Source organism: Talpa europaea (genome assembly GCF_964194135.1).
Source record: "Talpa europaea genome assembly, chromosome: 11".
In the NCBI taxonomy this organism is placed as follows: domain Eukaryota; kingdom Metazoa; phylum Chordata; class Mammalia; order Eulipotyphla; family Talpidae; genus Talpa; species Talpa europaea.
Window position 1 is genome coordinate 53,038,647 of NC_140078.1, and position 18,029 is coordinate 53,056,675.

Genomic DNA, 18,029 nt, shown 5'->3' on the forward strand with positions numbered 1-18,029 from the left:
AAGATTTCTTTTGGTAGAGGAGAAGACCCTTGGCTAAATATAGTCTATACCAAATGGATCCAAACCCTGCTTTAGTGGTACACCCTTGCTTCCTGGAAAAGCCCAAAATTATTATTTACCTTTCTAAAAGGTTATTACATAATGCTATTTATTCACACACCTATCCTCTACTTCCAGGTTCAGAAATACCACCTGGTCTTAGAGGCTACATCGTAAGGCAGAAAAAGAGTTTGGGGACAGTGAAGTTTTGAGTTGTTAAACCCACTGATTCAACAGTTTACGCCTGAATTTTCCACAATGTAATATCTGGAAAACATTATTTGTTGACCAAATCATTCAACAGATCTTTGCTAATATAAAATTGTGTTTGTTAAACAGAAACAGGAAATGATCTTTTCCTTGTGCTAACTTCCTTCAGTCTTACCTGTTTTGTTGTATTAAGAAAAAGAAAAGCCTTGCATATAATTCTAAAATAACTTAGTGCCAGAAAGGTTTTTTTTTTTTAATGAATTTGAAACTATTGCTTGCTCCAGTGCCTCTTCTTTGCATATTTATTCATTTCCAGCTTGTTTTTCAACAGTAAAAACAATCAGTACTTTAAGCACTAAGATCAAATACAAGACAGGGAACCCTGAGGTCGTTAGTGGTCAGGGCATCTCCTAGGAGCTTGTTGGACACACACAGTTTGAATCCCACCCCAGAACTACTAAGTCAGAATCTGCATGTTAAAAAGATACCCAGGTGATTTACGTCCATATTAACATTGAGACACATTACTCTAGGAATAAGAATAAAAAAGAGGAAGATTGTATGTTCCAGCCTGCAGACAGGTTACAAAGAACAATTGTAATCTTTTATACCCAGTCAACAAATCTGGCACTTAATAGACTAATTCACAGTCACTCCAATTGCAATCTGGAGTCGTTCTCCTGCCCTCTTCAAATTTTGCCATAACTTCTTATACTACTTTAACATTTTTCTTAAAATCGACAAACGTAAGTAAGATTCATAAAAGTTTATCACGGAGAAACCACACATTAATCACTCATTTTTTTTCCAGTACTTGTGAGCATGAATACATAATTTCATAATTTTCACAAAGAAAATCATCCCATAACCCTCTCTCTGAGTTCTTCTCAGACTGAATGAGTAGTCAAAACAGCATCAGCTGGCTTAGCAAAGGAAAGACAATCAATTTAATAGCATATGCATGGAGAATTCACAGGGCTGTAAATTCTAAAGAATAATGGAGTGAAGAAGGAATAGCTATCCTGCATCTAGAAACCTGGGGTGTAAAGGTGAGAGAGAGGAGGAGATGTCACATGATAGACAAGACATCACATGATAGACAAGAAGGAAGGCGGTCACCCCATCCTTCCTCTGAGTAAAGGTGAGATTGTTAGATGGTGAGAACTTGCTTCCTTATAAACCTGGAACTGGATGAAAACCCCAAACTACATTCTTGTAGGTCATAAAAAGGGGAGCAGTGATTGTTTCTTCAATTAGGAAAAGGGGTGAGAGGCTTAAGACAAGAAGATTTCTTCCATTAGGGAAGGATGAAAAACTTAAGAGCAGAAGCTTCTTCTAACCTTCAGGGCCCTCACTGCGCTCCCCAATCTACATTCTTAGTAATAGTAACATATTTCCTGAGGTTCAAAAGGTCTTGACTGACCTCTCGTTCCTACCCCAAGGTGACAAATGGCCTACTCGAGGCTTACTGACAAGTCATTCAGACCTTTGGGAAGAGTGACCTCACTTTAGCTGTGGAGGGGCTGTGTATAGGTCACACAAACTCACCCAACATTATGATACCAACATCACGGGATTATCATGGTGGACTGTGCCCTGAGGACCATGCGAAGAAGGTGATCCTGATTTCTTTCAATATAATGTCTAATGTAAGGAGAGAAAAAAACCCTAGACATAAAAATGGTTAATAGCTTGTGTTTCAGATGTAAAATTAGTTAAGATAGCCCCTGCATCTTGAGGCACAATATCAAGAACAGGTAATAACAATCTCTATCGTTGTTTAAAAGCACAAATCTGGCACTTAATAGACTAATTCACAGTCACTCCAATTGCAAGTTTTACTCATGAATATCATATCACAAGGGAATGTGAAATCCTCTAATTAAACATGATTTGAAAAGCAGCAGAAAATTGAATTGATGAGCATTGTGGGGAGGGAGTGTCAAGGCTTCACAGCCTGAGTGTGTAGAGGAGTAGAAGGTGTGTGCTAGGGTTCATGGAGAGCTCCTTGTTGTCTTCTGTCACATCGAGTGGGCCCTCACAAAACACCCTCTCTTTGTGGTAAGAGTCTACAACCTACTAACATGACTTTTGGAAAACTGATAGGATAGTGTATTCCGGTAATGAAATCAAAGCAAAAATTAAGGCTTGATGTTAGAAATGTGCTGTGTAAGTCATCTCCCAACTCTTCAGTGTGGAATAAGAAATCTGTTTCTTGAAGTGTTTTTAGTGGCAGTCTAAGGAGAACTACAATGTTTACAAAGCCACCACAAGAAAAGATGTGGTGCTTACACTGTTCTTTCTTCTGTTCCTGTGTTACATTTGTGACTTTCTGGCTGGCTGGACCCCACTCCATCCTGATAACACATGAAGAAACTTAACCTGTCCTTTTATTTTCTATAAGAGACTGTTTTTTGACTTTTACGGGATTTTGAGGAGATAGTCAATAGTTTGAAATATGTCAGAAGAATAAACTCTAAAATGGAAAAGTGTGCTATATATTTAAGTAATTATATCTTTTGCTCTTATGAATCTATATTGCTCTTCTTCATTTTCTTCTTTATTTTTTACTTTTTCGTAGAAGAACCTGGGTGTAGGCTGGAGGTGCAGAGATTGGGAGAATCTACCAGAGACGGAGTGGGGAGCAGGAAAGGCAGATTTACTGAAATACAGTGTTAAAGGGAGCAGTGGGAGAGACAGGAAAGGCTGTAGTGGTGATAGCGCTGAGACTTAACACCTAGGCCATGAGGGAGGCCCTACTTTGCTGCTCTTTATAAGGTAATCTGTGATAAAGTTCCAGAGCCAACTCACCTAGTTTGGCATCACTCAGATTGACTTATTGTAACTTCACACACACTTGATATCAATTAGCTTTTGAAAATTTAGTATAAAACACCTGAAGACTGATTATATATCCAGATATCTTTTCATCAATAGCAGTAAAATTCATATTCCTATATTCAAACATAAGAAATCCCTGATATGCCACTCAAAATGTCATTGGCAGTAGGCTAGGATAGAGGAGTAGAAGACAGGGAAATGTGATCAGAGCTAAAAAGTGAAGAGGACCATTTTTGCTTAAGTTGTAAAAGAATTATGCACATAAAGAAAAGGTTTTGGAATAGTAGTGACTCCCATTGACACTTGGCACTCTTATGATTACACTTCAGTGCAAAGCACTTTTTATTAATAAATAAGACTGAAGCCGACATATCTAGGATAGTTTCATGCATGGCTGGCAGCACCTTGTCACCTAGCCGCTTGAACTACAGGGAGGCACAGAGGTAGTTTGTCAGCACACTGCTCTTCCTCATGGTATCTTAGGTGCCAGTCTTAAGGTCAGCCTTTCAAAATACTGGCTGACATGGATGGATGCCCTAAATGGTGGGGAGGAGAACAGGTGACCAATGGGGAAGGGCAAAGGCAGAACAATTTCTAAGACAAAGGAGCTGGCAGTGGGTCCTGCTTTTTGGTGTATGTGTTTGCCATGAGTGGGGAATGGATAGAAGACAACAGCTTTCTGTTCTGCAGCAGCGGCAAGGACTCCGTCCACTATATGGGAAAGCATAGGCCTCATTCATTCCTTTAACCATATTCATTAAGCAGCAACTCCTCATTCATCTTGTCAGTAACAAGATGTGTCATTTCTGCCCACTCCTTCCATCTGCATGTCCTTGATAGAAGTTTAGTGAAGGTTTTACCACTGGGAGCGGCAAAGCAGGTCCCCTTGTGTGCTTCCAATGAAGAAATGGAGGGCAGGACTGTTAAATGACCTGCAGGGTGCCTGGTTATTAGCACAGCTGCAATGAGAAGTGAGATCTTCATTCACTGAGGCCCCTTTCTTCCCCAAAGGGAGCTAATTCAGGCCCTCTGTGAAAGTTACACCCCATTTATGTGTTAAACAAGGAGATCCACAAATTTTATTTAGAAAAGATTTTTTAGCACACAAGCACTCAATAGGATCTAGGAATCAACTTGCCCCTGGGCACTCATTCCTTAAAAAGTTTAGTTTCTCAGGTTTTATTTTTATTAAAATTTCTGCCTCTCCCCAGTAAAACTTCAATAGTTATTTTACAATGTAGGAATTAATTCTTTTGAGAATGTGAGAAGTATGTTAGGGGGTGGGGGAAAATCTAGTAAAGTGAAGTGAAAAAAAATATAAATTTTACATTTAGGTTCAATTGGTTTTTGACAAAAGTACAAAGACAATCCATTTGGGGTAGAATAATCTTTTCATTAAGTGGTGCTGAAACAACATGGTCAAGTATGAAATTGAACTTCTGCATTGTATACAATATACAAAAATTAATTCAGAATGGATTAAATATTAGTTCTAAAAACTTAAAAGAAAACAGGACTAAATCTTCATTACCTTGGATTAGTAATTGGCTTCTTAGATGTGACACCAAAAGCACAAGGAAACACTATAAGCAAAACGTAAATAGAACTTCATCAAAATTAAAAATGTCTATGCTTCAAAGCATACACTCAAAAAACTGAAAAGATAATCCCCAAAATGGGGATAAATATTTGCAAATCATTCATTTCATAAGGAACTTGCATGTGAGAACTACATTACTGGTGTACGCATGTAAGCTTTTGCAGCGTGCAAGCTTTTGCAGCGCAATAAAATGACAACCAATTTTTTTAAAAGGACTAAAGACTTAAGAAAATATACAGATGCCAATAAGCACATGAAAAGATGTTCAACATAATTATTCATTAAACAAATACAATTAAAAGCACACAACTGTACCACTTTACATCCACTGGAATAGCTAACGATATACAGTAATAAGTGTTGGCAAGGATGTGGAGAAATTGGAACCCTTAAACAGTGCTGATGAGAATATAAAGTAATGCAGCTGCTTTGGAAAATATTTTGGCAGTTCCTCAAAATGTTAACCATGGAGTTTCCACATGACCCACCAATTCTACTCCTAAACGCAAAACAATTGAAAACATATACTCAAACAAGTACATGCGTTTTCATAGCAGTACTAGTCAAAATATGCAAAATGTGGCAACAGCCCAAATGTTTATTAACTGATGAGTGGATAAGCAAAATGTGTTATAGCCATGCAATGGAATAGCATTCAGCCAGAAAAAAGAAATGAAGTGCTGATAACGCACTACAATGTGGGTGAATCCCTGAAACATTAAAGTGTAAAAGGCAGGCATGAAAGGCCATATATGGCTTGATTTCACTTAATGTTTACAATAGGCAAATCTCTAGAAACAAAAAAAGTAGAGATTGACAGGAGCTAAGGGTTGAGAAGAAATAAGGAGTAACTGCTAAAGGATACAGAATTTCTTTTTGGCGTGATAATGTTCTGAAATTATTGTGGTAATGGTTACATAACTAAATATATTCAAAAATCACCATCTAAGAGTAAACTTTATGGTGTATGAATTGTATCTCAATAAAAGTGTTTTAAAATAATACGCAGCACAATTTTGAGTGAATAGAGAATAACCAATAGCCTTCTGTAACTTATTTCTCAAAATCATGGCAGTAACATAGGATACAATTTATAAGTTTCTGATTATTTGGGGCATGGTGAGGAGGAAGTATATGTGTAGCCTTGTTATAGATGAACCCAAAATTTAGGGAGGAAGTAAAGAGCCAAGTTTGGAAAAGGAGGGAAAAAGTGAAGAGATCTAGAACACAAACATGAGAACTTGAGTCAGGACACAGGGAAAACTGAGCATGTGACTACAGGAGAAAAGAAAATTGTTTAAGTCAGCAGGAAATACCTTAGAGTCATCACTATCCTCTTTATCACCTCTTGGTTACCGCGGGAAAATTAGTTTATAGGATTATTAGTGTAAGGGCCACTTAAGGCTACAATCTGAAAATGAAAAGTTTCTCTTAGTCTTAGCAGATGAATTTATTCAATGATTCTAGTTTCAAGTTTTAGTTATAGTGAACTTGAAACCATAATTGTGAACTGCCACTACTAAGAAATCATAACCATTATATAAAATCTTCTCAGAATGATCATTATTTTAGTTAAGACTTTGACTGTCATACTCTCATACAGAAAAAATAAAAAGAAAGTACTAAGTATTAGCGAGACTAACATATCCTACTGAAAACATTGTATTTAATATAACAACAGAAATTATGTATTTATGTATATACATTTTCCTAATCTGAAATACTATCACTATCCTTTTTAAAATATTTGTCGTTTTTATTTATCAAGAGAAGTTAAATCAACTGGCTTTTCTTACATTTTATTTACATTTGGAATAAAATTAATAATGTCAAATCACTGTTTCTTCATGGGTTAGCATCAATCTGATGTTTATGTTCAACAATTTAAAAAGAAAGACAAGCAGTAACTGAGTATATATCTAAACAAAACCTAAGTGGAATAATATACTTATTGCCTGTTCATTCATGAATCCATCTAACATTTATTGAGCCTGTGCTCTGTGTGAAATACTGAGTATGTCTAGATGAATTAGATATAGCCACTGTCCCTAGGAATTTTTAAACTAGAAATTCATAGTAAAAGACACTTTATTAAACAATTTACCTGATTTTTTAAAAGTTTGATTTTGGGGCAAACTTGTTTAAATCCCTCCAAAACCAAATATGTCTTTATTCATTACCATCCTTGGCAGCTTTACAGAAAGCAGTCATAGTTCTCACATTGGTGAGTTGCCCTGGAACAATTTATTGAAATGATGAAGCAATTTTCCCACCTTAGTTCTTTCTGTAAATATAGCTCTAAATTAATACCATTTAAATTGTTACTATTTAAAAAAATTATTTATTTAAGGTAACATTGGTTTACATCACTTTTGTAAGAGCTTGTTCTTGTTTTCTGGTGTGACAGAAAAGCTCCCCTTCAGAAATACAGCTGGCAGTGTTTGGAGGTGAGTCCTACGGATTAGGGGGGAAGGCCAGAGACAAGACAGCCAGCCGCATGCTTAAACTTTATGGCACTCATGCCTCTGTGCGAGCAAATGGTTGCTGGAAATCCAGCCCCTCTTAGTGCTTCACTATTTCATGTGGGTTTATGTATGTGTATGTTTACATATATGAAAAATTGGCAACTGCACAGCAAATAATCCCTGAAGGACACAAAATGAAAACTTGAGAAGACACACAGAATCATGTGGTAAAAATTACCTTTCCTCAATGCCTCTGTCAATCACTGTCAGAGTCTCCTATGTCTTTCCAGAGAGTGCTCTGATGGGCACCCCTGCTAGTCTTTCTTCTCCTTCCAAAGCCAAACCCTTGATTTCAGAAAATTGTGTACCTAAAAGTCTCCAATTACACATTAAACAGGAAAAGCAAGTGACACTCGTGCACATGGGCTGTTTCCATTTTCAAAACTGATAATACATTATAAGAAAAAAGCAACCAGCAATGTACCTGAGTGTTAATAGTGTTGTCTCAGGTGGGATAGGAAGGGGAGGAGTTGTTAGGTGTGGCATGGGATGTGTAAAGAATGGACTTTCTCCTGTAACCAACTTGATACTATGTGAACTATTAAAAACGAGAATGGGACCTCCCTGGTGGCCTAGGGGTTAAGTGTCTGTGCTTTCACCATTATACAGCCTGAGTTCGATCCCTGGGTAGGGAGCTAATCCACCTGTGGCGCAGCAGACCTCTTCTCTCTCACCTGCTGCTCTCCTTAGCAGTGTATTTCAGATCTGCCTGTTCTTCTCCCCATTCTGTCTCTGGTGAATCCTCTCACTCCCTGTACCTCTGGCCTATACACCAGTTCTACAAAAAATTAAAAAATAAAAAATAGAAACAAGAATATGTAATCTTTCATAATAAAAAGTAGGGTCTTCGTGTAGAGGCAGATTTTCAAAAGGTCTGCGTGTGGAAATATGGTATGGGTGTGAGTTTTGAGTTTCTCTAGTGTTCAGGAATAACTAGTTCCTCTGTCTTATGAGTTGTAGCGTGTCCTTCCTTTGAAGCAAGGATGCTAAGAAGAACTGAAAATAAATTTGTTAGAAGAGAGTAGTTTTTATTCAGGTCATGGAGCCAACACAGATAGATTAACCAAAAAGTGGGGTGGGGTTAGAAGGGTGACATACACAATGTTAGCTCATCTAATTTCTAATCCTAAATTCTTCTGGTGAACACATTATCTTCTTTTACACTTTATTTTCATAATACTCGCCTTTATCCAAGAAACACAGTAGAAGCACATACCACTTGCTTTTTTTTTTATTCTTTTTAATCGAAGCAGCTCTGCAGTATCATACAGGTTTCAGGCGTGCATCACTGAGAATCAGCACAAATATCCACAACATTCAGCTTACCGTGTTCAGTTCTATCCTTCCCAATACGATTGTTCCCTTTGCAGTTTTTAACTAGTAGCATTAATTTTATATCCTAACTAGTTGAGGCTCCTGGCTTCCATCTTAAAGAACTGCACAAAATATGTATAATGGCTAAGAATGTACTTGGCAAGAGCAACTTGATAGAATATTCATCGTGAATTTTAAAACTTTGTACTCATTAATTGAGTGATTTCATTTCTGTGAGTCTATCTTCTGGTAGAAAATCAGTAATAGACTGGGGTGTTTAGCCTGCTAATTTTATTTCTAACATTATTTATAAATATAGAAAGCATGAAGGAAATCTCAATGTCCAAAATTGAGGAGTGGTTTGATAAATTTTAGCATGTAACTAGAGCTCACTGAGATGGTATACAGTAGTAAACTTAAACATCAGCAGATAAAGGTTTACAAGACTAGTTGTTACGTGAGAAACTACAAAATTATGTTACATATAAAAGAATGATATAAATATTCATGCCTTCACTAAAAATGTGTGTTTGAGGGTGATTTTTCCCAATATTTTTTAAGTTTTCTATAACAAATATGTATTAATTCTTTAAAATTATGAAAATTCTTTAAGTCATTTTAATAAAATTGATAAAGCCAACTTTTTATGGTTATAATCCTTTTCCAGTTATTGGTAGGAAGTTTTCTTTTGAAATAGTTTCCTTCACTGAGCGTATTCAAGAACTCTTTCACTATTGAAGAATTCTTTAATTTCAGATATTGTCGGTGATTTTTAAAAATTCTATTTTTGTGTCATATTTCATTCTTTGAAATATCTGAAGATGAATATGGTTAGGTAGTAATTCTTTCTTCTGGTCTGGTGGAATTTTACCCTCTTAACTGCTTAGAGAATATCCTTTTAGCACTGGGCTTTGTAAGTCTCAGTAGAGCTGCCTTACTTCACTGGTGTTATGTTTTTTCTTTCATGAGGGGCACCTTTCAGTGCTTTCATAGAAAGTCAGTTTTCTGCAGATTTCTTTGGTTCCCAGATTTCTATTTTAAAGCAAAAATAGCTTATTATTTTCAGCTTACACTAGATTTCCAGCAACATCAGTCGAAAGTCACAGGGTAGCCTAGTATTGATTTTTGATAAGATACAGTTCTGTATATAGGTGTGTTTACCATTAATACCCTTTAGGTTGTATTCATAATATGCTAAACGTGGAGTAATTATAAGTGCACAACAAGTGCATTTGTGTATAAGTGCTCTGTGAATGTGAATCGATAAAATATATGCATATATATCTTGGTCGTAACCTAAAATACAGTTCTCGTGTGTGTGTGTGTGTGTGTGTGTGTGTGTGTGTGTGTGTGTGTGTAGTAATATTTCACTGCTTGAAGTTCAAAGTCAGGCAGAGCCAGTAGTGTAAGTTGCAAAATTGTTCTTTCCTTGAGGAAAATGTGCTTGGGTACAAAACATAACTCTGAATGTTAGTTTTACATTTCTGTTTGATGGATTCTGAGGTTATGGAAATGACTATAAAAATAATTTGTCTGAAAGAAGTCTAGATGCAGAAATCAAATAGAGAAAATATTTGAGAGTATGGTTCATCAGCAAGTGCAACAGATACACTTCCTCAAGCACCACATGGTGTGATTCAGAGCATCCCATGACTCGATCTGTGTGACCAATCATTACATATTGATTGGAACCTCCCTGGAGGGTTAACCCCTTCTTGTCCATGCCAGGTTTTCTCTCATTCTTGGTGGCAGTAAGTTTAGGAATATCATGTCCTGTGAATATAGCCTACTTGGTTATATTTGTCTTTCTAAATTATTTCATTATTCTGAATTATTTAATTATATTCTTCTTTGCTTTGTAAAATTCACTTGTGAAAAAATTATACAATTATGGGGAAGCCATTTGTGGTGGAAGGGAGGAAACAAAAATGTAATGTTCTGGGTAGGAAACAGCAAGAATCTCTCAAAATCAAGTACAGTATTATAATTTTCATTATGTACATTAAATGAAAAGTTCTAGCTTTTTAAAGAATCCTTCACAGTCTGAGTAGAAAGCTTTGCCTCTAACAAAAGCCTGTCAAACCCTTCCATGCATGCTGGTATATTTCTAACATTGGACTATTCACATTTTGGAATTTCACTCCTGCTTTTAAATAGCAATGCAGAAGTAATTAGTAAATTCCATGGGGAAAGAATTCATTCATGTCCGCTTTTGGCCACGTGGGTTCCTCTTGCCTTTTATGTCTGGTGGGATGGTTCTTGGCAGCAAATTCATTTTCTTGGCCTCTGTTTTTTCTTTTCAGTTTGTCCCACGAGGAGCATCCCCATAGCCATCCTCTCTATGGACATGGTGTATGTAAGTGGCCTGGCTGTGAAGCAGTGTGCGAAGATTTCCAATCATTTCTAAAGTAAGAATGATTTTATATTGCTTTCTTCTTTTACATAGCCATCACCTCCCGCTGTTCATGCTTTTCTTCATAAAGTGCCTTTTTGATGGAGGGTTTCACATCACCATTTTGAGAGTGAACTCTAAATCACAAGGTCTAGCGCGGTGTCATAGGAAGAGTTACAAAATTTCTCGAGAGTATTTGTAAAGAGGCAAAGATTTACACTCAAGGGCAGTTTTTGTACTTGTAGTAAGAGCCTGTATTTACCCACTTTTTTCAGAATGACAGTGATTAAATTAAAATTCTCTCACTTTTAAACTTGAAGTAATTTAGTTTTCACTTTTATTCCTGTCTCTACATACTAAATCAATGACATGTGCACTACCTCTTATTTTATCAAATTGGTGTCAATTACTGGCCAAATGCAGCTGGGTGATTCCTCTTCTTTGTTTTTATAGAAATGCTTTTAAAAATGTAAGAAATGGATGCTGAGGAACTGCTTACAAGTTGATTCTTGTCTTTTTTTTTAATGGTGTTGATAGTTATTCAGATTCTTGTACTTATAGGGAGAATGGAGTAAGTTAAAGTATGAGTCAAACCCTTTTGAATCTTTAGCACTGATAAATTATCTCTATAGGTAAAGGGGATATTAATCTTCTTTTAACTATAGAGAAATGCTTCTGCACTACATCTTAATATTTCTTCTATCTATAGTACCTTTAAAATAAGTTAGACTAAACTGCCCAGCATTATTGACATCAGATAAATATGTTCATGGTATCATTGGATTATTGATATATGGGCTGACTCTAATACTACATTATATTTAATATATTCATATACCATGCAACAGTCAAACTGTACAGAATACATAATTCCTGTTTATCTGGTACATGATGGTTTGCAAATTGGGCATCAGAACATCCCCCCTGCTCCCCAGGCTTTTCTCTCTCACGTGATTCCTGGGAAATAGAGGCAGGCTGGTCTCTGGTTTTGTGTGATCCTTATGTTGTTAGATCAGTCTCTGTCTCTGTCTTTATGGCTATTGGAATAGCTAATAGACATCTGTAAGTATAATTCATTTTTAGAAAGTTTCCAGAACTATAAAGTGCTATCAACGATACCTGTGACATACCAATTTAAGAGTTACAAGGGGAAGGGCCAATTTTCCAATTTGACCCATTTAAAAACTTTTGTTAGTAACCCAAGTATTTCTACCCTAATTCTTAATGTATGGATCATTTATTAAGTGACTTGTCAGTTAGATTGAGTGTGTGTATCTATATATACACATATATACTTATAGGAATAGCTGTATAAGAGAGGACAATTTCAGTTCACATCTAGTACTAAGGAAGGAAGGCTGAAGATCACTAGAATTGGGACCTAAATCTGATTCCTATTAAAAAACCCTTTTCTAAGGATAGTAGGTTTTTGATTCTAGTATAGGAAAGTGCCTATCAATTATTTACTATGGTTTTGCACATGACATGTTCTTACTTCATGTTTGCTCAGTAATGCCCACTATGAACCTGCAGCTGTTGCTTATTTATTTCCTAGCACTTATAAATTGAATTATATTTGTTAGAAGACTTGTTTGCAAACTATTGAAGTCCAGCTTCAGCTGGCTTACTTTTACACACATTGGGTGGAGGATTTCAGTTGCTTCCTGTAGCTAAGAAGTCCAGTGGTACAACTAGCTTTAGGTATGGCTGGATCCAGCTGCTTAAACAAGATTATTGAAACATTGTCCTTTGTTGATTAACTGGTGTCTGTGTGTGTGTGTGTGTGTGTGTGTTGCCACCTTTCTTGGGGTCTTTCCAAGCGAAACTGAAGAAGACACATTTACGTGCCATATGCTTGTCAATCCCAGAGTGCATCTCTTTTCCCAGAATTCCAGAAAAAGTGCTGGGCCAGTTATTGGCCCAGATTGAGTCATGTGTTCTAGCTTTGAGCCAATCACAACAGTGTAGCCAGGCTTGATCACATTCCACCTCCTGAGCAGACAAAGATGTTGACTGCACAGGAACCACACGGTTGCTAAGGATGAGAGACTTGATTGCCAAAATAAATAATGCACATTATAAGCCAGGACAGGGAGAGTATATGCTGAATAAGAAAAAAGGGTTTTAGAACTCTGAATTTCCTTGATGTTTTCCTGAGTTACATACTGATTAGTCTTATAGGATAATTCAGATTTTTTGTTTTCCTCTACAGCTTGATTTTTGTTCCTGGGAATTCAGAGTTGTCTTCAGGTTTCAGGACCTTGCCTAATGTAGTAGAAAATAAGTTAGTTTTCTTGCAGATTTATGTATCCCACATCTCTTCATAGTCTAAATGGCAATCAAATTGGCTTCAATGAAACCAACTTTGCTTTCCATTGAAATGGACTGAAAGAGCTACCTACTGTAGTATGTGCATCTTGTAGTTGGTTCAAACAGAAACCATGTGGCCTCTATGGGTGATGTCATTGTGAAATCACTGTTACCAGGAGGTGTTATTTCAAGCATTTCTTCTCAAATCACCAGATTAGTACATTTTGAAAGCACCTCTTTCTTGGGCCACTCTGATGTCATTCCCCCATAGAGTTGTTTTCTTACAGTTTAAGCAAATTGATTCTAGTATCACTTGAATTCTCCAAATCACTCTTACTCGACAACGGTGTTGCTTCATAGACGTAGGTGTTGCTTCATAGATTTTTTTTTTTCTGTCTTCTCATCTCTTAATTTTACCCTCCACTAACTGCAACAGGCACAGTTCCATGTGCTGTTCATGTGTAACTCGAATCCTAACAACCACTTTGTAGTGATAATGTTGTTGTTTTAGTCTCAACCTACAACTAAGGAAAGCAGCACACGGACAAGTGAAGTGCTTTCTCAAAGTCTCACAGCTAATAAGAGGTGGAGTTAGTGTCCAAACCCAGGATTCCTAGCTTCGTAGTCCTTCACCTTAATTATAACAGAAGACCTCCTGGTTCGAAGCAGTTCAGTTTATTAAATGTGCTTTCTACTTAAGATGGTAGTAGAGAGCTTCTTTAGACAGCTTGAAGATGGGCAGACCGGGTAGTGAAGCCACTTACTCTTAGTGCGTTCTTTGAGCTGGTTGCATTGCATCTTAGCCACAGTCACAGCACGCATGCTTCGGGATGATAATGACACTAACCACCTCTTAGGGTTGTTAGAATTAAAAAGTACTTGATGTAAAGTGCCTACCCCACACAGACACTCTATAAAAATTCTTTTCTTGCCTACTTAAGTATTTTTTTAAAGAGGAATATTTCAAAATACCCAACACTACTGACCTTGTCCATAGGGAAGGGATTGTAACTATACAGAGCATTGATGTGTCAGAAGGGAGTGTTCTTTAATATAATTTTTTAAACTTAGATTTCTGGTAAAAATATCTCACATAGGCAGGGAAGGCACACTACATACTTGTTCTGTAAAGGATCGGTTAGTAAATTTGTGAGAATTTTGCAGGCCATACAGTCTCTCTCACAGCTACTTATTTCTGCCATTTTAGCACAAAAGCTGTGTCTCTGGGGCCAGTTTGCTGACCTCTGGGCCAGGGTAACCTTTTTTATATCATCATGTATTTTAGCTGAGAAATGATTTTTGCATTCCCTTAGAAATTGCTATCCTGGTGGGGTGTTAGTTGTTGTTATTTTTCAGTTTGAATTCACAGAGCCCTCATGTTTATTCATAATTGGGGATGATAGCCATACATGTCTTGGCTGTTACTTCATTGACTAGTCTCAGTTTTGATACTTGCATGGACTTGGGCTTTTTTCTTCCCTGGCATTTTGGTGTAGTACGAGAGAGGAAAATGACTGCTTGGTAACTATTTTCTGATCTTCTTGAACAGAAGAAAGACTAGGAAGATGTAATTTTTAAAAAGACCAAGATCAGTTATTCAGGATAAAAATCCCAACTGACAATAAAATGTCGCTGTTAACAGAGAGAGGGGTTAGGGGAAGGGAGGGGGCACTCAGAGGTCTAAGAATCAGGCATATTTTTTTCCCTCCTGAGGAAGAAATATCATAGCTGATGGTAAATCAAAACCAGAGATTTGACACTTTTCTGTGATCATTCTGCAGTGTTTGTTCCCAAGGTGAGGTACACCACAGGGCCCTTGATTTCAAAGATAAATACTGTACAAATAACCATCCTGTTGTCTTTCCCTCACAGCCAACAGAGGGATGCTTTATCAGAATCAGCAGATACTCAGCCTATTGTACGCATTTATTTCCCTGTTTCTTCTCAAAGCAAGTTGCAGTTTGAGTGTTGATTTTTTTTTTTAAATCTATCAACCATGAGTTACCATGTGACTGTTGAATTTGTTAGAGCTAACCGATACCAGCAGGTGCTCGTGCTAACTCGAATGAAATCCTCCAGCCCTGCATTGCTTAGAATCCTCCCCTCAGAGAAACAGAAAAACAATCCCAGTGCCATCCAGATAGTTGAAGCTCCTGGTTTCTTGCATCCCTCTCCCCACTTGGATCATTTTTTTTTTCTTTTTAGAGCAGATTGAAGACACAATCTTTACCAGTAAAAACATGAATTTATAATTCTTCCCTTTTATCTTTTTAAAAAAGAGCTCTATAATTCTTTGGCAAGGTGGGGCGTGGATTTGAAGGCTAAATCATTTCCTGTTTCTAATTTAGAATGTAAAATCAGACATAGACCCATAGTTTCACAAATATCAGGTCCTCTTGTGTGGTTGGGAAACCTATTTCCATTTCCCCTAGTTTTTCTCTTAGATGGTCAAAATCTATGAAAACCATAATATTTATCCTTATTTATGATTCCATTTGAAAGGAACTTTACATACATACATACATACATACATGCGTACACACACACACAGATGTTCTTTCTCCTGAAGAAACTCACTGTGCAAAACAATCAAAACAAAAATTCCTTTGCCTCTTTGTCAGATGTACAGATTTTTTATTAAAGCCAAAATAAACTTTATATTGCTTTATTAGAAGACATAGGGAGGGAGACATGTTGAAAGAAAATGCCTGGAGGTAGAACTTTGACCCTTTCCTAAAGGTTCAGGGCTGTAGACAGTAGAGGGCATTTCATTAGTAATTTGCTTTTTAAAATTTATCCTGTGAATTTGACTTCTCAAAACTGTGAAGAATTTTATGTGAAAGAAACTACTAAGTGCGCCTGTTATGTTTTCACAAGTGTTTTTATCATGGTAACATCTTGTTTACTTTAGTTCCCTGCCTAAAACTACTTGGAACATGTTAAGAAAACATTTCAAGAAAGCCTCGACAAAGAGGCTTTTGTTTCACAGCCACTGTGAGGCTGCAAGGATCACAAAGGTGTTAACTTTCAGCCCCTTAAGCACTTCCACATGAAATTCCAGCAACTATGTTTGTGGTTTTGGAAAAACAAAGTGTATGTTAAAGAAACCAGGTATATGCTAATACATGTCGAAGGAGGCCGGATATCATAAATTGTTTCAAAACCATTTGTGGCTCTCGGTTTGCACGCCTGAATGTTCTGCAGCGAAATTACCTCTAGTTAGTGCAGGAGATGTGAGCACATGGAGAGGGAATAGCCATTTATAATGTGGGTGTATGCAAATTGAATTCCAGCCTCACAATTTAAATCTCAAGAACATGGGGATGAAATGTTCCCCCATTAGAGCCCAGCCGATTCCAAAATGAGCTTCATATTTTTATGAATTTGACTTTTCCACTTAACATGCATTTTCGGTTGTTTTAAAAAAACAAAAATTGGGTGTTACCAAAATTTTTTTTTTTCTTTCAAAAGGCTCTCCATTCACCTTTCTGACATTGTTCAGGAGTTCAAGACCTTTCAAAGTCCTCGAAGAGGTCAGAGTGGCCTAAATACCACAGTGCCCTCTAGTGATATATAGAATATTAGATAGAAAAGTTTGGACAAGTTTGCCAAGGATAACAGGCCCACTTTGCTCAAAAAGAAGCAAATAACATTTGAACACATTTTTTTTCACTAGACAGATTTTAGTCAGAAATGTTAATGAAATTTAATTTTTCTCTGGTAGACTTTGAAAGCATTAGAAAATATTTTGGATGTCTATTATGCTATTAATTCTACATGTAACTGCATATGTGTATACTGGCATATCATATCGCCAGATACATTGTTGTTCTTACATTTTAAGAGCCATTAGTTAGCTTGGGTATTTCGCATGATCATTTCCGGCATGTCATTAGGAGGTATTACTTAAAAGACAGGGATCATCTTTGCTGCATACTTTTATTGACACTGTCTACCATATTATGGCCATGTCTAAATGATAAAATTTATTATTAGCAGTAGTGTCACAAAAGTCTGAGACAGCGATTTTCCTTTCAATAAAAGTAGTTAAAAACCTTTTAGAAAATCCATAATTTTGATTGCTGGTACTTCATAAATGTATAACTGGTACTTTTTAGCTGTCTCTTTAGGGAAAAATGAGTTTTATCACCTGCAGTACCTGGGTTAATGAAATTGTGTGTTGGAATTTAGCCAGGATGAAAGATGAGATCATTCCAAGACACTAATATTGGCAACAGGTCTCGTAAAAAGCTCTGACTCTTGAGTGAAGTTATCATTACATTTTTTTTATTATTTTTTTTTAATTGAGGGACTAAGTTGTCATTTTCAAAGTTTCTGTACAAGTGAGATTCTCATTTGGCATCACATTCAAAACCCAGTGACCTAAAAACCTGTTTGAAGCCAAGAGAAACAGAGAAATGTCCATCAGTGCCTAGTAGAAGAATTGCCTTGCTTCAAATTTCAACTCCAGTTCCTGTTCAGCCCTTTACAAATCACGACTCTCAGCTCAAATTTGAAATAATGCTGCCTTTTTCCCCGTGTTCCTCCTGTGTTTGATTGTTTGTGGATATTAGCTGTCCAGGAAATCCCATACTTACAGATATAAATCCAGAATGATCTTGTTTTTCCGCAGCCAGCCCAGGATGTATTAGACAGTTATGATGATTTGTTAATTTTTGTGACCCGTATTTATTTTATGTGCGCTGTATACTTTGAGGGTGGAATCAGCTGTTGAAATAGTCTCCGTCTCTCTCACACAGAGAGGAAACTCTCTACTTTTCCTCTTCTGCTTTCATTT

General features: G+C 36.7%; 1 protein-coding gene across 10 annotated transcripts in view; it reads left to right on the plus strand.

The window, feature by feature from the left end:
• The window catches only part of FOXP1 (forkhead box P1), a gene marked incomplete at both ends in the record, with an annotated part of 232,567 nt that overhangs the window by 171,459 nt on the left and 43,079 nt on the right, over positions 1–18,029 (plus strand). For all 10 annotated transcript variants that reach the window (XM_084248323.1, XM_084248322.1, XM_084248325.1 and 7 more), the window contains one exon: positions 10,833–10,937. In XM_084248323.1, coding sequence (XP_084104449.1) covers positions 10,833–10,937 — 105 coding nt within the window. The remainder of the gene's footprint in view (positions 1–10,832; positions 10,938–18,029) is intronic.